The following is a 21,809-nucleotide window of genomic DNA, read 5'->3' on the forward strand; positions in this document are numbered from 1 at the left end:
TCATATTTGCTGCTGGAAATTTTGCTTACGTCTCTATTCCCTCCCCATTAAAGGAACTTTGAAAGCGATGGGGTCTTCAACAAAGAAGCACAAATCCGACAAAACACGTGACAGCCGCAAAAGAAAACACCGGAGCAGGTCCAAGTCGCCTGAAACTAGCGAAAGGTCGGACAGGCAGGACAGACACAGGCACCGCAGACACCACAGAAGGAGGTCGGACAAGAACGACAAAAACGAGCATTATTCAAGTGAAGGTAGGCATCACCGTCAGTTACTATTTCCCTGGTTGGTTCACTGATTAATGCCATTCCCACCGGTCCCCGATTTATATTATGTATGTGACAACAGTAATATTGCCTGCTGTTTTGTACGTTTTCAGGCTTGTAAGCCCGTGCACGGCTTACTTGCTGATTGTGAGCTTTCTTCTCCGCCAGCAAAGGCTGAAAGTCGAGAGATAAGGTAAGATCTACATACACAAAGGAGTCTTTTCTTTACGGTGAAGATGAAAAAATAATTTAGGAAAGTTGTCAACTTAAGCTACAAGATATGTATTACATAATTACTATGTTCGACATCATTCCATTCAGGGTGTCTTGAGGTAAACAAGTCGATATTCTAGCTCTCTAAATGAAAGGAGGCTTGGAATAATATTCTAGACATTATACGCAATTAAAAATTCAACGTCTTTGACTGTCTTGGTCGCTTGCAGACAGCAGACAGTGAAATTAGCCAGAAATGTTGATTAATTTTTTAAACAGAGGATTAAGATTGTATAATAAAATCTTTCCTTAGGTGTAGAGATAAATTTAGACCCTTAAACATTTGTTTTTCTAACCCTCAATTATTTAATTTTATTCGAGGAAAAAAATCGTAGCATCTGTAAATTAACAACTGCTAATTCTGTTAAAATGCATAATATTTGTAAGCTCAATTTTCTTTCAACGGGAAATTATCAATACATAAAATATCTCTGAGAACGTCTTTCAAGCCAGAAGAACGACATTAAAAACGGCTCAATTGTAACAAGAAGAGATTGATTTAACAAATTGATTTTTCGACTGAAAAAAGGAATGTAATTTTTATGTGTTTTGTAATATTACTGTTGAAAGCATGCCATATTTTATTTTTATGACTCCTTATTGAACAAATTTAATAAAAAAAATTGTTGTCAAATTAAAACTTCAGCGTCTCCTTGGGCTGCCTTTTTTTAAATTAAATACAGCCACTTCTTATGCCTGTGTGCTAGAAATCTTTCAAAATACACCTGGTTATTTTAGGTAAAGTCTTAAATAAGTGGATATAAATATGATCAATTTTTAAACCAGCATGAAATATGACAATTGACTGAAAAACTGACCAGTGATATTTTCTGAAAATATTCGGACTTCTATAAAACAGATTTTGAAATAGTTTGAACCAGAATCCTACTTTTCACGTTTGAAAAATCTTGTAAAACGTTGTTTTTTGCTATATTTATAAATTATATATATTTTGAATACATCTAAGGCGCAAAAATGTCATATTTTGAGCACTCAATCGAGTTGTCACTTTTCGACAACCTTATTTTCCTACTTTAAACCAGTCATAGAGAAATAAAATCATTTTTTAGATTTTACGTTTTCATGTCTACATTTTTTCCTCTGAGCCTATACATATTTATACTTTAATAAATTCTATAAATTGGACTGAAATCAACTTTTTCAACATTTAAAAAATTATCTCTTGGACCCCAATAATTTTCTCTGGAAAATGTGGTCAAAATTCGACTATTTCCTAAAACTGGACTTCTCTGTGCTGTTCTTCTCCGGAAAAAAATCAGCCCTCCAAAAATCTCAGTGAACCAACCCAATTACTCCCCGCAAATATTGATTACGCACTCGTGTTACGCTTTCTTCTCTCCTCCCTGCAGATGAAGGGTCCGCGCCTGCCGCACCACCTCCTCCGAAGCTGTCGAGGGAATCGACGACGCCTCCGCCAGCGCCGGCCATCAGCTCTGGCTCCAACTCGGAGGCACTGTCGATCGACGACACGAACAAACTGCGCGCCAAGTTGGGCCTGAAGCCGCTCAAGGTGGACGACGGCGATACTGGTGAGAAGAGCAGCGGCCCCAAGAAGACCGCCGCCGAGCTGATGGGCGGCAAGGACATGGGCGAGTTCGTGCACCGCGCGCCTGAGAACCTCGGCGCCAAGGCCAAGGCCGAGAAGCTGCGCCAGAAGCTCAAGGACCGCCGCGACAAGCGTGAAATCGACGACAAATTGCGCAGGGTCAGGGGCCTTGGCGACGAGTCGAGCGACGATGACGCCGTCGCCTGGGTCAACAAGAGCAGGAAGATCCAGGATGAAAAGGCGCAGGCTGCCAAAAGGGTAATTTTGACGGAAAAATGGGAAATTAGAAGGAGGGAGGAATTTAGGACAAAAAATTCAAACTGAAAAAATTTATTCTTGCACTGCTCATTAGGAAAAATCCAGAAATTGCTCCTAAATTGTTCAATTTTAAGTTTGTCGCTATGAATAGGGAAAGGAAATCTTGAGACCAATTTTTCCTCTGCATTTTTATCACAAATGCCGCTGGGAAACTGAATAAATATTTCATTAAAATTTTTTTTTAGCTATTTGGAGCACTCCCAATTTGCAATTTTTTGTTTCAAAATTTCACCAAGGTTTGAAAAAATTGCTTAAGTTCCAATTTTAATTTTTTACTCTAGACTGGAACTAATATTTTAACTTAAAGACAAATTTGCCTGTAGAGAAATTCTCTTTCCTTCCAATCAGTGAGTTTTGAGACGATTAAAGCATTTTTCTTTATAAAAAATTATCATTCTAATCAACTGTTTAAATAACTTGCTTTTAGGCTAAAATGCTGGAAGAGATGGACGAGGAATTCGGAGTCGGCGAGCTGGTCCACGATGAATTCCAGCACGCCAAGAGGCAAGCGTACACGGCCAAAGATCTGCGGGGGCTCAAGGTGCAGCACGATTTGGAAGCTCTCACTGAGGATCGGCAGGTGATTCTTACCCTGGAAGACAAAGGCGTGCTGGACGAGGAAGACGATGTCTTGGTCAACGTCAATCTCAAGGATGATGAGAAATACAAAAAGGTAAGTGCCTCTCTAGAGCTACATTTTAACTATTTTATCCACCAAAACCTGCTGGTTCTTAGAAATTTTTTAAAATTCAATAACTTAATTAAAAGTGCATGTTCTAATCCTGTATTTTGTTAAAATTTTCAGAATAACGAGAGGAAGAAACAGAACAAAACCGGCTACAGCGCGTATGACGATGAACAGGTCGATAAGTTTGGAAATATCGAGAAGAGTCTTTTAGGAAAATACGATGAAGAAATCGACGGGGAAAAGAGGAAGAGTTTTGTCATCGGTGCGTCCTTGGAACTCAATTTAAATGAAAATAATCAAACATAATTCTCAGGTACGGAGAGCGATGAGTTAGAAAGAAGGGAGTATGAGCGAAAAATCATCCAGGCTAAGCTGCAGAAGAAAACGCTGGAGTCCCTGGCAACGCCGGGCTTGGTTCTCGCCTCTGAGTATTACACCAAGGAAGAAATGTTCAAGTTTAAGAAGCCGAAAAAGGTACATCAGCTTAAATTCAAAATTCAGGGCTTAGGAATTCATTTTGTAGGTAAGGAAAATCCGCAAGAGAGTGCTGAAAGCGTCTGACCTGGAGGGGAACGCCCCGTCGACCAGCGCAGACCTGGGTCGCCGAAAACGCGATGAGGCTGAGACCTCAAGCGGATTCAAGCCCGTGGACAAACACGAGGAGCAGAAGAAGCAGCAGCCGCAAGCGTCGAGCAGCAAACAGGAAGAGGTGGAGGAAATGGAAATGGACAGCGACTCCGAGGACAAGAACAAGGCTGTCGGCTTCCTCGACTACGATGACTTGCCTCGTGAGTTAATTTGTGCTTATTTATTTGTGCCTAGTTTGTACATCAAATATTTATAGGTAGTCAATGTTTAAATTGGCACTGGAATTTAGCATTTTTAATTTGTATGTAAATACTTAATTATAGCCCAAAATAACTGCAGTATATGCTTTTTGAAGGGTCCTAAGTATAAATTCAATGTTTTTTTTTATTATTTTCCCGTGCTATAAGAGTAAAGAAATATTTTGTTTTAAAATACATGATTTATTATTTCTTTTGTTCACCTATTTTTACATAATAAAGAATTTTCTAATTTCACGTTTCAGCTCCAGAGGTAGATCTATCAGATGTCAGGTTGGATCCTGACGAAGGTGAGCTTGAGTTGCAACTCGCCTTGAACAAAGCCCGCAAGTTAAAACAAATCAAGGACCTCAAGCCGACAAAGAGAATCGAGGATGTAAGTTTCTAAATTAAGTGTTACATTTAATTAATGTATTATTTTACTTGGCAGATCGCAATGAGGGTGGCCCAAATAAAACAGGAGCAAGAGGGTGAAGAGGCAGGCAGCGGCGGCCACAACATAATGTTGAACGCCACTGCTGAATTTTGCCGCACGCTCGGCGACATTCCAACTTATGGCATGGCTGGAAACCGAGATGAAAATGTTGATGAGCTCATGGTAAATTCTATATTTTTAATTGTCATTGAAAATAATCATAAAAAAGTGACACAAATACTGAGATTTAGACATTTTATAGATAATTTCTCTTAAGAAATCTATCAAGAGTTTTTCCTTCCTTTTAAAGATTCATAAACTAATTTTTAGTAGAGGAAATGAATCCGATCACAATTCCATAAATAAAAGTGGTTTCTACTTATCAAATTAAAATATGGAAGCGTCTTTTTTACGACAGCCATAATTTTTATCATCTTTTGTAGGATTACGACCCGAATGATGGTAAAAAGGCAACCGATGATGACAAAGAGGTGCGAGGCACGTGGAATGAAGTTGAGGTGGACGACACGCCTGTCGACATTCTTCCTCCTGAGGCTCCTATCTTGGAAGAAGAGCCCGACGTGGGCAGCGGTGTCGCCGGGGCCCTTCGCCTCGCTGTCAGTAAGGGCTACTTAGAAAAGGAGACCTCCAACAAGCCCTCCAATTCAAGGATGAACCATTTGCAAGCGCAGAATTACTCCATCGACGACAAAAATTACATGTTAGTTTTAATTTAAGAAATCTTTGATTGAAAGGAGTTTAAACATTTAAAAATTGCTAGATTTTTCCTTTAAAATGCTGTCAGGGCAAAATTAACAACTCTGCTTTGTAATTTGATGGTACTAAACTGAAACTGTAAATTCATTTGCATTTTTTCCCCCAGTGAGGACGATAAACACAGTCGCCGGGAGCGATTCAATGGACCAACCTCAGACTTCAGAGAGAAAGACGGATACAAGCCGAACATCAAACTTGAGTACATAGATGACGACGGGAAAATTCTAAACGCTAAGGAAGCATTCCGGTATCTGTCTCACAAATTCCACGGTAAAGGCCCTGGCAAGAACAAGGTCGAAAAGCGAATCAAGAAAATGGAACAGGAAGCGGTAAATTTTATTAAAACTCTTGTTTTGCTTAGATAAATTGTTAACTTTTTTTCTAACAGCTCATGAAGCAAATGAACTCAACGGACACTCCTCTTGGCACTGTCACCATGCTCCAGCAGAAGCAGAAGGAGACACATTGTCCTTATGTTGTTCTTAGTGGAAGCAAGCAACTCACTTCGTAAGGATCTTTGCTTATGTCGGGGTTTCTCCTTCGTGGAAATAATTGAATTATCACAAAATTTAGTCAGAAAATGACCATTTTATTCATTCTTATAGCATGGTTGTTAAACCAAACATTTTGGTGGCAATACACCAGTTGTATAAGCCCTTCCAAGCCATTATGTTGTTGTCAGTTCAAAGTATAGCCTTTTAATTGGCTCTTAACCCTGGTTGATTAGTCATCTAATATTTCTTGTATCTTTTTTCAGGATTTCCAAGACGAAGATGTAGGCTGCTTTTTAAAATTATGTTGTAATCAGTTAATAAAACAATTATATAGTGGTAATATTACTCTTAATGTTCTATTAATATCACCACATTCTTATTCTTACAAAGCGGCACACACCAGGACGCGCATGGGTCTGTCTTTTTATTTTTGAGAGACACAAAATCCGACGACAGTAACACGAGTGATAATCCGTAGTCGCACGTCCTGGTTCTAGGGATATGAGATTATATAATTTGCTTTATTAAATTTTGAATGAACATAGATTCATAGGGTTGTAATATTGATAAACATTGCTTCTGCTGTTAGTGTATCTCATACGTAAAGTACATGTAAACTTTGTGGAGCACATGGGAACTGAAAAACAAAAAATAATAATAGATTAAATTCTCAAAACAAAAAATATTATTGCTTTATATAAAATGATAACAAAAAATACTACTCACGGAAATTGACTTCATTCTATCATGGACGAAAAGCCCGTCTTGGGTAGTGGCGTCGCTGGAGCCCTTCGCCTCGCAATCAGCAGGGGCTACTTACAGAAGGAGACCTCCAACTCGAGGAGGAACCACTTGCAAGCGCAGAATTACTCCATCGACGACAAAAACTACATGTTAGTTTTTAATTTTAGGAATCATTGATGGAAAGGAGTTTATTTCAATCCGAAACATTTAAAAATTGCTAAGATTTTTCTTTTAAGCTGACAGGGTAAAATTAACAACTCTGCCTTGTAATTTGATTTTACAAAACAATCCAGACATATTCTGTAAATTCATTTGTATTTATTCCCCAGCAGAAGCAGAGAGAAACGCGCTGTCTTTATGTTGGAAGCAAACAGCTCACTTCGTAAGTCTTTGCTTTTGTCGATATTTCTTATATTATAACCAAAAGTTGATGGAACTGCAGAAAGTTTTAAATTTTAAGGATAATAATGTTTCAGGATTTCCAAGACGAAGATGTAGGCTGCTTTTTAAAGTAATGTTGTAATTAGTTAATAAAACAATTATATAGTGGTAATTGGTTTATTGATATCACCACATAATTTTCTTACAAAACGGCGATTTTTTAGGAGTGATTTTAGGAGTTTGAGATTATATTATAATTTGCTGCATTTAAATTTTGAATGAACATAGACCCCGAAGGTTGTAGTATTGATAAACTTAATTTCCAAATTAATGTGTCCAGTGCGGAATGAGCACAATTTTAAAATCAAGTAAAGTCAAACTAACAGTCGAGGAAATTGGCCGCCATCAGCAGCTCCAGGGCAATTTCTGGTGAGATCGGGAACTCAGGAATCTCAGTGCTGCTGTTAGTATATCTCATCTTGTACGTGAAGTACATGCAGACTTTGTGGAGCACATGTGAACTGAAAAACAAATAAAATAAAAAAATATAAAAAAATTCTCAAAACAATAAAATAATATTGTTGCTTTAAATAATGACAACAAATTAGTACTCACGGGATCTCACGGAAGTTGACTTCATTCGATTCGTTCTCGGCGAACTGACCTGGTCCACTCAACATGGCCTTGATTGTGCCTGATGTAGTCGCGTGCTCCTTCTTGATGACGAACTCATGCCCGTCAGAAGAGATGAGCTTCACGTACATCGCATCTGGTCCTTCGCATCCTCCAAACTTATCCTAATAAGTTGAAAGAAATCACTATAAATATAAAAATGCATGACATGTGCATTCTTGAAAGAATGCACCTCCATTTTGATAGCAACCAACCCCCACCCCCATCACTTTCAACCCCTTCACCACGTGTCACGTTCAGTTCAAGATAATCTACCCTGTATTTTGGAATTTATTCCCCCAACAAATCATGTTATTGCACTGTAATTGAACTTTAATTGTTAAATAAATTACTCAAGTCATGTTTTCTCTACACTTTCAAACGTGAACAAGAACGAGAACAATTTCTAAAGGTTGAAATTGGAATTTCACCTTAATATGCATTAAAAATTAAGACTTACTCTGTCTACGTCCATTATGTGTGTACACAGGTAGCGGGTGGTGACTCTTCTGGTGAGACTAGAAAAATTCAGAAAATTATAAATATGTGTATACATACTTAATCGACATGCAGGTGCACGCCAAGGTCAGGCCAAACAAGTGAATTTTCATCAAACGCGTAAATCGAGAAAAATGCATTACTAAAGGCAATATATTAAATCAAATTCGCGTACACAAGGAATGTGAGAACAATATAAATGGTTTCCGAGACTCAATAGTAGTAGACTAATGTCCTTAGAGCTTACCTAACACGAATTCAGCACTGACACTGACAGCGAGATGCTTCTCGAAGCAAGGATAGCTTACAAGTGAAGTGACCTGACCAGTCGACCAGTGACAATGACCAATGACGACACGAACACGAACTGTGCAATGTAATCGCTGAGCAAGAACATGGAGGCTATAACAGTCCAAAAGTTGTGCAAAACAACTCGAAAAAAAAGCTCCTAGATTTTCTCGCAAGGTATTGTTTGTTTATATTTTTCAGCCAATCAGAGGAGCTGTCACGATGAATCCAACAGCTTCTGATTGGCTTGTGAGTGTTTCAGCGCTCCAAGCGGACATTAGTCTAAATATTGTGCACAGCAGCTATCAATACGCATGCGTTTTCTCAAAGAACTTCAAGCAATCGGTGCGCTGATTGGTACTCTGAAGGTGAAAATACCTCTTTGACAACGAGCGTGAAGCTTGCTGCTCGCGTTTGCCGCTCGCGAGAAGTTAGCTGATTTTTCAGCAATGTTGCCAACCTAAAAATCTCAAACGCAAAAAAGGGTGTGGTTCAACTCAATTTAAGGGATGGGGATGAATCAGCTGATTCCCAAATAAAACTAAATAGATAAAATACGGCTCTTAATTAATTAACAGATTAAAATGTGAGAAATATCAAGGGCTAAAAATTCTAGGGACTATTTTATAGCCCCTGATTGAGTAAAGTTCGATCTCGATTTCCTGTGATTTTGAATCAATTTCACTGCCGTTCCTAAGCCAAGATATTAGAATAAAATTCCGAATGAGAGTGTCGAATTATTTTGTCGAGGAATAAAAATTAACTGAAATAAAAATAAAAATTAAAACTGAGGGGAGTTCGATCTTGAAACCCTAAATTAATTTTATTTAAAACCAATGAGAATGCATTATTTCTTGCGATTTTCAATCAATAATTTCACCGTTTCTATAGGCGCCGAGAAATTAAAATAAAATTCCAAAACACGGTCGAAATAAAGGAATAAAATTTTGGATCACTCTTTCGACCCTTTTAAGTAATCTGAACTCAGTTCGGAGTTTTTAATATCTTGGCTGAACGGTGAAATTGATTCAAAATCGAGATCGAACTCGATCAGGTGCCATAAAAATAATTCACTAGAATTTTTAGCCCTTTACTTTGCTCAAATTTTAATTTTTTTACTAAGGATTAAGACACGTATTTTATCTATTTTGTATTATTTTGGAATCAGCTGATTCATCTCCATCCCTATTAAATTGAGACGAACCACATCCTTTTAGCGTTTAAAATTTAAGTTGGCAGCATTGCTGAAAATGCGGCTGTCTTCTCGCGAGCAGCTAACTGAGCAAACTTCAAACTCGTTCTTCAGCAGTGTTTACAACTTGAATAACCACGCCCCCTTCTGAATCACTACGACTGTTTTATTAATATATTGCTGTAGGAAAAAAACGAAAGCAATTTGAGCGAATACATAACAGTTTATCATTTTGGTGATATATGTAGTTCGAGTGTTTTTTGCCACGAATTAAAGGTGCAAAATGGCGTTTTCAGTTGGATCAGTGAATCAAGGTAGTCTTTTTAAACTCGGGATTTTTCATCGCTTTTTTAGTCATTTGAAAATTCCAACACCTCATACCAAAAATAATTTCATTCCTTTCTAGATATTAACAGACCTGAACTATACGAAGAAGTGAAGCTCTTCAGGAATGTCAGAGACAGAGAAAAGTACATATTATGCATAAAACGCCACGAAGTCTGTGCTATTTTCTTTATCTAATGCACAATTTTCAGGTACGACAATATGGGCGACTTGTTTGCAGTCATCAACACCCTGCAGCATTTGGAGAAAGCCTACATCAGAGACTGTGTGACTCCGAAAGAATACACAGCGTCGTGCTCGAGACTGCTTGTACAGTACAAGGCAGCCTTCAATCTCGTTCAAGGTGATGAATTCCCCACAATCGATGCGTTCGTCAAGAAGTTCAGGGTGAGTTCATGTGGTTTTACTATGTGGTTTAAAATTTTTATGATTGGTTTCCAGCTCGATTGCGCAGCTGCTTTGGAGAGAATCAAAGAGGACAAACCGATCACAATCAAGGACGACAAAGGAAACACAAGCAAGTGCATTGCAGACATTGTCTCGGTGAGTTATGAAAAATTTCCCCTAGAATTGAACTAAATTTGAATCTTGCAGCTTTTCATCACTTTAATGGACAAACTTCGGCTCGAGATCAAGGCCATGGACGAGCTGCAGCCTGATCTTCGTGACTTGCACGACACAATGAACCGATTAAGTATCCTGCCGACCGACTTTGAAGGCAAGGAGAAAGTTGCCGATTGGCTCAACACACTATCCTCGATGCAGGCGTCCGATGAATTGTCCGAGCAGCAGTCTAGGCAGTTCATTTTTGATCTTGAGACCAGCTACAATGCGTTCAACAAAATGCTGCATCAAAATTAAGTTATTGTGATCTCTCCTGCTGGTTACTATCTTCTGATTGCATGAGTTTTATTTCCGTTATTCCATAATTATTGTATCATTTAAATTAATAAAACGATATTTATCAAATAATTTAACACCAGTTTTCTATTCATCAATGATATCATGACATAAATAATGATTTAATATTTATCGGATAGTGATTGTTATGATTTTAACAAGTATACTCTTACCACTTGGAAACATGCTTTGGTTTTAATGAACAAATAATAATATTGATTATAAATGTTTTTCTACACAATAAATTACATAATGCAAGAATAGTTTTGACAACTAATATTACATAGGTGCTCTACTAGACTCAAAGTAATGTGATTAAATTTATCACCACAACTCCACAATTTCTAGCAATTAAATCAAATGTTTCGCTTGAAACTAAACTATAATTCAATTGTATATTATGTGGTTTTAGGTAAGCAAAATATACAATTTGTGTTATTTTAACTCTTTTTATTTTTTTGCACAACTAAAAATTAACAGAATTATCATTTATTCGACCAAAAGTATTTTTTCAAAAAGGTTTGCCTTTATAAACCTGTAAGTTATTTCATAAAAAACTCAAATCAATAAATGAAAACAAAATCAATTCATTCTCTGCTAATAAAAGTGTTTTATTTCGAGTTTAGCAGTTCTTCTTCACTAATCAAGTCCTGAAAGCTCTTCTTTCCGAACAACTCAGCAGCCAGTTCGAGAAACGCTTCATTCTCCTTGAGCAGCTCGACCGGCACCTGACTCGCGTCCACAGCCACGTAGGTGCCAGCGGCCACGGCCCTGTTGCGGGCCCGCCTATGCTCGCTGTCCAGACCGGCGTCCTCGACTTCGTTCCAGATGCTCTGCAGGAGTGGCGCGATTTCTTCGTTCTCGACAGGCGAGACGGCGTGGCAGGCGGCCACGGCCGCTTCTAGGAGGACTGCGTTGTCCTGTTGCAGTGACTGGCCCTGGTGGAGGGCGCACAACTTCAGGAATGAAGCGACCGGACAAGGTCCAATGGCGGCGGCGGACAGCAGACGCAGTACGGAGACCCTGAAACGGTAATCAAGATTGTTTGTAAAAAAACGTAAATTTTACAAAAATTATAAGGCTCTCCATTGGAAATAATTTTTAGAATTATTCAAAACAATAATTTTTACTGTAATTTTGGAAATTTGGCTATTCTTGAAGACATTAAAGACACTAAAAACAGTTTTAAAGGTTATATTATCATGAAATAAATTGATTGTATCAAGTAAAAATTACTTTTTAAATTTGTATGGTTTAATTCATCTACGTAGAAGTTTTTAGCAACTCAAATTTAGCGTCAGTGGCGTATTAGGTATAATAAATTTACTTTAAAAAATTTAAGACATTTAATGAAAATAAAAATAATAGATTTCAAATTTCAAGTGGTTAAAAAACAGGTCATGTCTTGCTCGTTTTACCGGAAAACAAGCCGTAGAAAAATACCTGGAGCACAAAACTACAAACCTTGGACGGTAGGCGTCAAAAAGGAGACGCTTCACGGACTCAGGGTCGTCCTCAAAGGCCGCGTCCAGCCAGATCCGTGACTGGGTGAAGGCCTCTAGGGTGCCAGGACGGAGCCGCTCCTCGGCGTGAAGGAGCTGCTGCTCAGTGGCCTCAGGCAGTTCGAGCAGCCCAACCACCATGGCCCTCCAGTCGACAATGCAGCCTCCGTTCAGCCTCTTCCGCAGGACCCTGGCCGTCTGCTCACTGTCCAGCTGGCGCCAGGGTGCGGCCTTTGACTGTTGCAGAAGGAATACCAGTCCGGACACCAGGATCACGCCGTCCGGAGCGAGTCGCCGGAGGACCCTGATCAGGCCCGCCAGGTCCCGCTCTTCAGGAACCGCAGCCGAAGGAGGGGGCGGAGCGTTCGGGAGCCGCAGGTAACTCAGGTAGAGGCTCTTACGGGGGAGGGTTTGCGGCACTTCCAGTTCCGCCTCAGCCTCAATGGCCGCTTCAAGGAACTCTTTCAGTTCGTACAGCGCCTGGCTGTCTGAGCTTCGCTGCTCGTCGGCGGCCGTGCGCATCACCTGGTACCCGTTCCTCCGCAGGTGCTCGATCAGCTTTTCTGCCTCGGATTTTTGGCGTTCCATTTCTCGATCAATCGCACTGAGAGCCTGCTCTGACTCGCTGTCCAACATGTCCCGCCACTCCTGTTGAAGGGATTAAAATTACAAATCGAAGTATAAATGCAAATTTTATACAATCAATTCTAGTGGATATTTTTTCCTGAAACCTTAAATTTCCTTTTAAGAGGAAATAGGTCAAAACGATCCAATTAGTTTTCTTTTCAAATTCCCAACCCTATTTATGACAATCGCATTTAAATATTTTCCAGCCTGATTTTGATGCACATGAACAAAAATTCACACCTGAAGAAGATTGATCCGCTTGGTTCTCAGCCTCTCCTCCTCCAAATCAGCGAGACTGGGCACGTCATCGATGGTGGGCCCTTTTTTGCCCTTCTTCGCCTTCTTCTTGTCCTTGCCCTTCTTCTTCTTCGGCTGGAACTCCTTCTCCATCTTGCCGATGGCGCTTTTCTGCCCACCAACCAGCTTTGTGACAAACGCCTTGGCCGACTCGACCACCGAGCCCAAATAAGCGACAAATTCCTCAGGAAGGGCAGGTGGCCCTTCAGGCCCGAGCAAAGCCTCCGCCAGGGCAGTGGCCCAAGCGTCGCCGATCTCGGGGCCGAGCACCTTAGGCACTTCAAATCGAACGCTTTTCTTCGCGTCCGGCGGGATTTTTCCCAGGGACGCCGACGCAAAGTCCTGCAGCACGGCCATCGTGTCGACAAAGCGGTCAAGCTCGAGCTGCGCCACCGCACCGCCGACCTGCAGCTTTTCCAGCAGTGTCCGCGCCAATACTGGTTGCTCGCTGTTTCTTTTCACCTCCTCGTCCGCTTCTCGTCGACGTGCCTCAATCTGGCTCAAAATCGACTTCTCCACCACTTCCAACCTGACGACACAGAGGAAATAGAGATTTTAGAGCTTGATTATCATACCCATCAAAATGACAAGCGTAAATTAAAATCATTTGTACAATATGGATTTTTTTCTACCTGAAATTAACTTTTTTAGTCGATGTTTTGGACCTAGTCGGCTAATTTGATGGGTTTCTGGCTCTAATATTTATTTTTAGCGATTTTAATCATTTTTTGGCAGTTAAAATATTTATGGGATGAAAATTGCAACATATATTTTGTAAATATTAACCGCTTAAACGGTTTCAAGGACTAAAAAATGTAATGGTTTATGGTTTACAGGAAAAAATAAATTATTCAAGAGTTTGAGGGAAAGGTCACAATTTCAAAGCGATATTCTGTCAACATTTAAGCGAATAATTTTGTTTTCGATAAAACAAAGTTCAATTTACTGCATTAAAACAGGGTTTCCATTTTTTTCTGAAAAAATGAAGAACGTTTCTCCGCAATCCATTAATTGTGTAAATTTAAAACGATTTTTTCACCTGTTTCTGATCTCATTCTTGGACTCCTCGACCCACGGCCTGGGCACCGCATTGTACCACTCAACAAACTCATCTACGGTCCTCTGCAGGTTGTCCTCCCTGGCCAAGAACCTCTCGAAACACTTCTTCAGCGAGTTCACATGCCTGGCGAACAGATTTGTCATCGTCCTCCTCGCCAGGGTGACTCGGTGCAAATGCCCAAGGTAGGCGGTCTCCAGGGCCTCCCACAGGGCAACCATTCCTCTAGCCAGGTCGGCAGGAATTTCAAAGTCGGGGAACGCGACCTGGCCCTGAAGAGCCGCCGGCTCAGGTGGCGCGTGGGGCGAGCTCTTGAGCAGCATCTCGGCCACGGCCAGCACGTTTTCCTCGGTGAAAGAGTTGCAATGCAGACAGGAAAGCACGTCCTGCCGCAGGTACAGCTCGTTCACCAGCGGCACCACGGGCGGCGGAGGCTCTGTCGGAGACAACGACACCACGGACGTGAAGATGGTGCGGAAGGGCCGGCACGCTTCAACAGGCGAGTGCGGGTCGCAGACGATCTTGGACTGCACCACCGACAGCTGACCACCCTGGTCCTCGTCCGGCATGTCCGGATTTGGAACCCACTGTCCAGTTATCTGGGGATGAAATTGTTAAAAACAGTTAGTCCAGCGAGAGGAGATTTCTTGTGTAATATAATTAAATCAAGCATTTAAAAAAATGCAGTGCAGTGGAAAAAAACGTGTTTCTTTCAATTTTTCCAGTTTCTTGCAGGTAATGTTTTCACTTTATTTTTCATAATTTTCTATATATTAGCTTCTAACCTCCACTTGAAAAATTTTCAGAGATAACTTTTTGGAGAAATTGAGGCAGCAAAATGGCAATTTAAAAGAAATTATCTGCACAATGGAGGAAATTTTGAGATTTTCATAAGTGAAAAATAGAATAAATTCATTTTTTGCACAAGAAATTGGTAAAAATTTAGTGGTAAAAACCAGTGGTGAAAAAAACCGGGTGGTAAGCAAATGCAACCATGAATTAAATTAAAGCTGAGAAAAAGAGAGAAATACACACGCATGTAATTTCAATCTCGTAAACTTGTAAATTAAAAAGATTTTAAATTTTTCAGTTGAAGCCAAATGCAGTTTCCTTGATGTGTATCCAAGCTTTTTATTATTCCACATTTTTTTTGTCCTGCTCAAATGGTTTTGGCTGCCGGTAAACCACCCCCTATCTCAAAAGGGGAAGAAAGATTTACCCCGTGCACGAAGACAGCGAAAAACATAGGTTTTATACGACCAATAGGAGTGAGCTACGATGAAATTAATTCCAGAATTGAGTTTTTTGTGACGAAAATATTTTAAACAACACGCTCAGTTTGGACCAAGTTAGTTACAATAAAAAATATGCTCCTTGGGGCAGGAGGCGGGTCTGGGCTAGTCCCAGCCCCCTACAGCATGCCCGTTTTTAAAAAATTTCTCCATGTTCAATGGTCAGGAGTTTTTATTTTGCAAAATCAGCAAAAACACAATTTTTTTCAACTATAACTTTGGCTATTACGGATTTTTGAAATTTTATGTACTAGATTACACCAGATTTATTTATTTTTGTTAATCTCAACCTGATTTTTGTGACCTTAAATTTCATGATAATAAAAAATAGCCTTACCGACGCCTCGAAAATGCGGGCCTGCTCGAAATTCGAGGGAAAATCAACGAGGATCCAACCAAGCGCGCCTTCAGCCGAGATTTTCTTGAGGTACTCAATGACCAAAGCCGTGGTGAGCCAGTCCGAGAGGGGCTGCCGCAGTCGCATCACCTCCAGCGCGTGCTTCCCGAGGGAGGCGGCCATGCTGAGCTGCGGCTCGACCTCAGGCCCAGTCTGCGTCTCGATTTCCTTGTGCGTCGGCGGCGGCTGCAGCGCCTCCAGCTCCTCCAAGAGGGCGTGCGGCACCAGTCTGGCCGTCGGGGTCACCTGCACGGGCTCGGCCACTTCGGTCGGCGGCTCCCTCGACTCCAGGAGGGGAATGCCGGGTCCCTCCCGCCTGTACGCCTCAACGCACGAGTCCACGGCGTCCTGCACGCGCACGACGGATACTTTTGCCTCTGACACCACATTGGTCAGGTCTGGAATGAATTCGTTGCTCGTAGACACCAACAGCAGAGCCATCACCTTAAAAATAAATATTTATTCATATTTAAGGGGAAATCTGAGACATTTTAACTGAGAGTTAATTTACTAAATGATAGAAAAAGAGGAAAATTATTATTTCCCTGTCATTTTTTAAAAAATAAATGTCAAAATAATCTAAATAAATATCTTATCACAGTTTTTATTGCATTGTGAATTGTAATATATTCCGTTTTGTCCGCAATTTGACAATTTAGTTAATTTCTAGTTTTAGCCGTGTATTTTTAACTCAGAATTTCGTTACTCAACTACAGCTTTTTAAAATTTAATAATTTAGTCAGTAAAACTTTAGTTTAATTTTTAGTTTAAAAAAAATAAGGTCTTACCTTCAGGCGAGGAAGACATTCGCCAGGGGGTACTGGTGGTCTGGGATACTTAGTGGCGAGGAGGCGATGGACAACGTGTCCGATCGATTGGCTTGAGCCTCTATCCGACACGTACGCATCCACCTCGAGCTGATTAAGCGCCAACTGCCGCTCCGCCTCTTTCCTCAACTTCGCCGGAGACACGGTCTTGGTCCACTTCTCGTCCAGCAAATCCTCCAGCCTCTCGACGATCGCCTCCACGGGGAATCCGTGCGAGAGCAAAAATCGGCATTCTCGCTTCGTCTGTTCCTCGAAGCCCACTCGTTCGGCTTGTCCGATGGCCGCGGCGGCGTCGGCCATGTTTTTCACGGCGTGTCTGCATTCCAGAAGGGCAACTTGGGATTTTTTCTCTGCCTGTTTTGCTTTTAGGCTTTGGTAGTTGGACAGGTTGCGCTGGTGCTGGTCTGCGTCCGGGAAGAGAGCGAATGCTGACGCTTTTCTTTCTGCGAAAATCCATGTTTCTTTTTTATTTAAGTTTCTATGGAGATTTTTTTGCATAAAATTACGTTTGATTTGAAATAAAAAACAACCTGAATTGAATTATAGTATTTTTAAAAATTTCTTGTCTATTTTCTAAGAAAGTTAAAACGCAGTTTTTGTCAACATACGAAACATGCATATTAAATTAGATTTTTTTAATGTAAGTTGATAGAAGGATTTAGTTAAATTAAATTAAATTATTGTCCAAAATTTATTAAATTTATTTTATTAGACAATTTTAAAACTTAGTTAAATTTTCGTTATTTGAATTAAATAAAACTTTGAGTAAAACTTTCCTTATTCGTTAAGAAAATTTTATTTATAGTTGCGAGGGATATTTAATTTTTTATGAAAGCTGACGAAAAGTGTTAAGAAAAAATACGGTTTCCGCCGACTAACACTTTTCGCCAGTTTCCATAAAAATATCAAACAAAATTAGGAGAGGCAAATAAATGGGATGATCCAAATTAAATTTTAAAATTTAAATTCAGAAAGAAAATAATATATTTGTTTATACCTGGTGGTGCTGGTTTCGGCTGCAGGGTCTTGGCCACCTCCGTGAATTGTTGGAGGGAAGAATTAAGGGTTTCAAGCCAATCGGGAAGCAAGGCGAGCGTCTCCAATTTCTGCACCACCGTCATGTCCTCTGCATCTTTGCTTTTGGCGTTAATTTCTTGATTAATCTTCTCAAGTGTAGCTGCGTCGAGCACTCCACCTGCATTTTCCGCCACGAACTCGTTCAAAATCCGCAGATGTTTGTCTAGTTGCTGGCGAATTTCCTGAATTTTCTCCATTTCTTGATTTGGTTCAGATGGTTTGAATCGAAAGAATGAAATTCGGTTTAAAACAAAATCAAACGCTATTGTTGCAATTAATTAAGTCTGGATTTAATACTGTTGATAAAAGTGCACTGGCAACACTAGAAGACAATATATTTGTAACAATGAAGACAAATTTAATAAACATTTCAACTGGGTATTAAAAAAATCTTAACATAGATTTCCCATTAGTCATTTTGGTCCCTTTAAAGAATTTGACTAACGCTTCGTAAAGATCGGAATGAAATTCGAGGGATTAGTCGTTTCGAAAATGCTTTGAGCAGATCTTAAAAGTGATTAGCACGACTCAACGAGGTGTTTTTTTTTAAGTACAAATTATCACAAGGTGTCGTTTTGATTAAAATCACAAAATTACGCAGAGCCAAACTCGTTCATCCACTGTTCGTATTTGTCAAGGTCCTCTTGGCTCACGGATTTGTTGCACTTGGCGAGTGCGTCGCAGAAATCCTTGTGGCTGACAGGCAAATCCAACTCTTCCTTTGCCAACAGTTTTATCTGCTCTGGCTTCATGCCGGCGATTTTCCTCCGCATCGCCATCATCGACGCGTCCCTTCATCGCACCGGAAAATCTCAATTAGTTCACATTTCCCATGCTTTTTAGCGAGCTAATTTTTTTTTATTAATGGTATGCTATGCAATGATTCAGTTTTTAATTATAAAATAGTAATTTTAATATTGATTTACAAAATATAAATGACAATTGAGTAAAACCATGTCACACAGGGATGATTTTTTTATTCTTTCGAATTAAAAAAATTAAAAAATAAGAAATTTAATATTTAGACTTCTTGGTGAGTCAACAGTACCAGAAAAGTTGTGGTTTTTCTAATTTCAAACAGTTTAATTGTTATTTTTATTTCCTAATTAAAAAAATAAATTAAATCTCTGGTTAAAATATTTTCAAAAGGTTTTTAATAATTTAAAATCAAAAACGAATTCAATTAAAATTTATTAAAATAACCAAACTGAATTATTATCGATATTAATTAGAAGAGAAAGATTTTTTCTTAATTTTGATCATTGTAATAGGTAAAATTAATCTCAATAAGTCTATACTATTAAGTTTCTTTATTTACTCCCTGCCAAAACTTCATGAATTCCCGTGAGGTAAAGAAAAAATCAGATCCTACCTGCAGACGTTGGTAATGTCGGCGCCAGAGTATCCCTGCAGCTTTTCGGCAATGTCCTTGAGGTCAACGTCGTCGCTGATCTGTACTTCTCGTAAGTTGATGCGCAGCAACGCCTCTCGACCCTCGCTGCCAGGTAACGGAATGTAGATTCGCTTCTCTAGACGTCGTCTCAACGCCTCGTCGATGTCCCAGGGGAAATTCGTGGCCGCCAACACCATCACTACCTTTTCAGGCTCATCGCTGTAAAAAACGAACAGTTTGCAAGACGTGAAATATTTACATCGTGAGGTTTTCTGTGTCTCTTTGCTGTTTAAATTGGAGAGTTACTAAAAGGATTAAGGCAAAGGATATTATGATATACTGAAATTTAAAAAAAAAATCATAAATTGAATTTTTCCTATTTTTTAAATGTAATTTTAAGTATTTATTTAAATTAAAAATGTAGATTTCTGACCTAGCAGAGCTAATTCCGTCCATCTGCACGAGAAGCTCAGACTTGACTCTCCTGGAGGCTTCGTGCTCAGAGGCAGATCCGCGCCTGGAGCACAGCGAGTCGATTTCGTCAATGAAAATCGTGGACGGAGCGTAGAATCGAGCCATTTCAAAGAGCAGGCGGACCAGCTTTTCCGACTCGCCTCGGTACTTGGACGTCAGCGTCGAGGAGGAGACGTTGAAGAACGTGGTGCCGCACTCGGTCGCCACCGCTTTGGCCAACATCGTTTTACCCGTGCCTGGAGGCCCGACCATCAATACTCCACGCCAGGGTCGCCTGATACCCTTAGAAATAAAGGTATCGAAATTAAAACCTTGAATTTAAATTATTAATATATGTTTAACTACTGACGTTGTTGATTTTTATTCGGAAAACAATAATTTTTAATTACAATACTCTATTTTAAGAGCTAAAATGATTTATATTAGTTTTTTTTATGCAAAACTCACTTTGAAAAAGTCTGGCATCCACATGGGCAAAACTACAGCTTCTTCTAGGAGCCGCTTAGCTTGGTGGAGGTCGGCAATATCGTCCCAGCGAATATTCGGATTTTTCTGCACAATGTCTCGTTCTAAAACAATCACAAAATTATAAGCCATTACCTTTATCATTAAATTAGAAAAGCAAAATTAAAAAAAGACAAAAATATTGAAACAGATTTAAATTTTTAAAAAAAATATTATCAAAATCCCCAATATAGAAATATGTATCCAAACGGTATTTTCTTAATTTTGAAGCAAATTTAAATGACTTTTTAAAGCTTAAAAAACTAGATTCTAGAGAGAATTTAGAATGAAAGTTTCAAAAGCTCCAATTTAAATTATTTAAAGTAAATTTAATGAATCAATAAGTCTCACCAAGCATGTCAACGAGTTCCCTGTCGTACCCTGACGGGTCGAACCTCTTCTCCTCCTCCTCGGGCTCATCTTTCCCCTCACTCTCCCCGTCCTTTTCCGACCTGTCTGTTTTCTCCTTATCGTCTTTCGAATCTGAAGCTCCTTTCGCCGTCCTCGCACTTCTTGGGGTTGGCTCCGATTTCCCCTTCGTGGGCGTTTTTCCTGCGTCCTTTTTATTGGCCGACGTCGAGCCGCCCCTGGTGCCCCTCAGGGTGCCGGTCCGGCTGCCAGTGTCGTTTCCTCCTTTTTTGGTGCCGCGAATTGTCCTGACAGGCGTGCCACTCCTGAGACAATAATATATATATACTAGCAATTTTAAATTTAATTTCAAATTAATTAAAACATACTTGTGTTCAACGACTGTCGGGGCAGGCCACACGTCTGGATCTCTGGGCGGAGGGGGGCCCCAGACGTCAGGGTCTCTCGTCGGCTCTTCAAAGGCGGAAAAATTGTAGGACGTTGAACCTCCTGAAAGGTTTTGTGGTTAATCAATTAAAAATATCCTGAAGTTATATATTTTAAGGAAGAATTTAAAAAAACATTTAATTCATTCTAAGTCCAAAATTTACTAGTTTAATTTATAAATTTTGCAAAACAGGAAATTTTTACGTTTCTCTAAAGTTTAATACCGTACATGTATTCCAATTTTACACCAAAAAAAATTATTAAAACTTCAGCTGGCTATTTAATTTAATTTAATTAATTTTGGTGTTCAGGTTGCTACATAAATTTGAAATGCAAAATTATTGGGGGGAAAGGAAAAAGTAAATTTTGTTGCTGTTGGATGACAACACAAGTGTACGTAAATTGTCCTATTTTGCAAAAATAAACATAATTAACCGAACCTAGAGGCCTGTCCAGGTGTCCGTCGATTTTAAAAAGCTGCAGAGTGTTGGTGATGCCCTTGACTTGTTCGTACTCGTCGGCGATTTGCTGCTGCACCTACGACACAACGGAGATAATGCCTCAGTAGGCGAATAACAGAACACCAGAGAGCAAATTGCACAACACCATAATAATACAAAAGCCAGCGAGGTGTGGGAAGCGCAAAAAGGACGAAATCAGCGAGATTCGCACCTGCTGCCATTTGGCTCTGCGTGTCGTGTCGGTGATGGAGGTGAGGAGTCGGTGAATCTGCTGGACCACCCCTTGATAATAAACTCCGGCCGTCTCGTAGTTTCCGGTCAGGGCCATTTCCCTGGCCAGTTTTGTGTTTTCGCAAATTTCGCCGATCGACACAGCCATTCTCCTGCGCTGTGTCGGCCGTCACTGCTAGTGCTTGCGCGTACTGCCAGTGGCGCCAATGGTG

The 21,809-nt window shown here is 40.0% G+C and overlaps 5 protein-coding genes across 7 annotated transcripts; 2 read left to right on the plus strand and 3 right to left on the minus strand.

Moving 5' to 3' along the window:
* On the plus strand, nucleotides 1-5,985 carry LOC135943268 (U4/U6.U5 tri-snRNP-associated protein 1). Of its 2 annotated transcripts, none has more exons than XM_065489721.1 (12): nucleotides 1-254; nucleotides 1,910-2,364; nucleotides 2,852-3,097; nucleotides 3,230-3,374; nucleotides 3,426-3,586; nucleotides 3,636-3,900; nucleotides 4,203-4,333; nucleotides 4,388-4,555; nucleotides 4,816-5,093; nucleotides 5,256-5,478; nucleotides 5,538-5,656; nucleotides 5,907-5,985. In XM_065489721.1, exons 1-12 carry the CDS (start codon nucleotides 68-70, stop codon nucleotides 5,926-5,928), a joined length of 2,400 nt encoding a protein of 799 aa, XP_065345793.1. In that variant the 5' UTR covers nucleotides 1-67; the 3' UTR covers nucleotides 5,929-5,985. The 2 variants fall into 2 exon arrangements, with proteins under 2 accessions (XP_065345793.1, XP_065345794.1); XM_065489722.1 differs by lacking the exon at nucleotides 1-254 and adding an exon at nucleotides 383-459.
* A 947-nt stretch (nucleotides 5,986-6,932) lies between these two features.
* Nucleotides 6,933-8,282, minus strand: EloC (elongin C). Of its 2 annotated transcripts, none has more exons than XM_065487576.1 (4): nucleotides 8,186-8,282; nucleotides 7,901-7,958; nucleotides 7,384-7,565; nucleotides 6,933-7,289 (listed from the first exon to the last, which is right to left on the minus strand). In XM_065487576.1, the coding sequence occupies exons 2-4, from the start codon at nucleotides 7,913-7,915 to the stop codon at nucleotides 7,148-7,150; spliced, it is 339 nt and encodes a 112-aa protein (XP_065343648.1). In that variant the 5' UTR covers nucleotides 7,916-7,958; nucleotides 8,186-8,282; the 3' UTR covers nucleotides 6,933-7,147. The 2 variants fall into 2 exon arrangements, with proteins under 2 accessions (XP_065343648.1, XP_065343649.1); XM_065487577.1 differs by having other exon boundaries at nucleotides 7,384-7,559; nucleotides 8,186-8,252.
* A 1,286-nt stretch (nucleotides 8,283-9,568) lies between these two features.
* Nucleotides 9,569-10,740, plus strand: Vps28 (vacuolar protein sorting 28). Its single transcript, XM_065487575.1, has 5 exons — nucleotides 9,569-9,732; nucleotides 9,825-9,888; nucleotides 9,955-10,150; nucleotides 10,205-10,306; nucleotides 10,358-10,740. The coding sequence occupies exons 1-5, from the start codon at nucleotides 9,702-9,704 to the stop codon at nucleotides 10,622-10,624; spliced, it is 660 nt and encodes a 219-aa protein (XP_065343647.1). The 5' UTR covers nucleotides 9,569-9,701; the 3' UTR covers nucleotides 10,625-10,740.
* Nucleotides 10,741-11,259: 519 nt separating this feature from the next.
* Nucleotides 11,260-17,972, minus strand: LOC135941832 (uncharacterized). The gene is made up of 7 exons (XM_065487571.1): nucleotides 17,660-17,972; nucleotides 16,624-17,105; nucleotides 15,776-16,279; nucleotides 14,129-14,745; nucleotides 13,033-13,618; nucleotides 12,128-12,813; nucleotides 11,260-11,686 (listed from the first exon to the last, which is right to left on the minus strand). The coding sequence occupies exons 1-7, from the start codon at nucleotides 17,934-17,936 to the stop codon at nucleotides 11,275-11,277; spliced, it is 3,564 nt and encodes a 1,187-aa protein (XP_065343643.1). The 5' UTR covers nucleotides 17,937-17,972; the 3' UTR covers nucleotides 11,260-11,274.
* A 32-nt stretch (nucleotides 17,973-18,004) lies between these two features.
* On the minus strand, nucleotides 18,005-21,799 carry Kat60 (Katanin 60). The gene is made up of 8 exons (XM_065487574.1): nucleotides 21,578-21,799; nucleotides 21,346-21,442; nucleotides 20,848-20,968; nucleotides 20,462-20,784; nucleotides 20,054-20,175; nucleotides 19,566-19,888; nucleotides 19,112-19,351; nucleotides 18,005-18,531 (listed from the first exon to the last, which is right to left on the minus strand). Exons 1-8 carry the CDS (start codon nucleotides 21,743-21,745, stop codon nucleotides 18,333-18,335), a joined length of 1,593 nt encoding a protein of 530 aa, XP_065343646.1. The 5' UTR covers nucleotides 21,746-21,799; the 3' UTR covers nucleotides 18,005-18,332.
* Between the last annotated feature and the right edge of the window lie 10 nt (nucleotides 21,800-21,809).

The sequence above is a fragment of the Cloeon dipterum genome, chromosome 4 (assembly GCF_949628265.1).
Source record: "Cloeon dipterum chromosome 4, ieCloDipt1.1, whole genome shotgun sequence".
Lineage (NCBI taxonomy): Eukaryota > Metazoa > Arthropoda > Insecta > Ephemeroptera > Baetidae > Cloeon > Cloeon dipterum.

What these genes read in the sequence shown, in the direction of transcription:
- Vps28 (XM_065487575.1), top strand. Translation starts at nt 9,702, where the DNA reads ATGGCGTTTTCAGTTGGATCAGTGAATCAAG. An exon ending in CGTTCGTCAAGAAGTTCAGG is followed by an intron (nt 10,151 to 10,204) that starts GTGAGTTCATGT and finishes ATTGGTTTCCAG; the next exon opens with CTCGATTGCGCAGCTGCTTT. An exon ending in GCATTGCAGACATTGTCTCG is followed by an intron (nt 10,307 to 10,357) that starts GTGAGTTATGAA and finishes TGAATCTTGCAG; the next exon opens with CTTTTCATCACTTTAATGGA.
- EloC (XM_065487576.1), bottom strand. An exon ending in GTCAACTTCCGTGAGATCCC is followed by an intron (nt 7,290 to 7,383) that starts GTGAGTACTAAT and finishes TTTGTTTTTCAG; the next exon opens with TTCACATGTGCTCCACAAAG.
- LOC135941832 (XM_065487571.1), bottom strand. Translation starts at nt 17,936, where the DNA reads ATGGAGAAAATTCAGGAAATTCGCCAGCAACTAGACAAACATCTGCGG. An exon ending in AAGAATGAGATCAGAAACAG is followed by an intron (nt 13,619 to 14,128) that starts GTGAAAAAATCG and finishes CTGTGTCGTCAG; the next exon opens with GTTGGAAGTGGTGGAGAAGT. An exon ending in AGCGGATCAATCTTCTTCAG is followed by an intron (nt 12,814 to 13,032) that starts GTGTGAATTTTT and finishes TCCCTTCAACAG; the next exon opens with GAGTGGCGGGACATGTTGGA.
- LOC135943268 (XM_065489721.1), top strand. Translation starts at nt 68, where the DNA reads ATGGGGTCTTCAACAAAGAAGCACAAATCCGACAAAACACGTGACAGC. An exon ending in ATGATGAGAAATACAAAAAG is followed by an intron (nt 3,098 to 3,229) that starts GTAAGTGCCTCT and finishes TAAAATTTTCAG; the next exon opens with AATAACGAGAGGAAGAAACA. An exon ending in AGAAAATGGAACAGGAAGCG is followed by an intron (nt 5,479 to 5,537) that starts GTAAATTTTATT and finishes TTTTTCTAACAG; the next exon opens with CTCATGAAGCAAATGAACTC.
- Kat60 (XM_065487574.1), bottom strand. Translation starts at nt 21,745, where the DNA reads ATGGCTGTGTCGATCGGCGAAATTTGCGAAAACACAAAACTGGCCAGG. An exon ending in ACACCTGGACAGGCCTCTAG is followed by an intron (nt 20,969 to 21,345) that starts GTTCGGTTAATT and finishes AAAACCTTTCAG; the next exon opens with GAGGTTCAACGTCCTACAAT. An exon ending in GGAACTCGTTGACATGCTTG is followed by an intron (nt 20,176 to 20,461) that starts GTGAGACTTATT and finishes TGATTGTTTTAG; the next exon opens with AACGAGACATTGTGCAGAAA.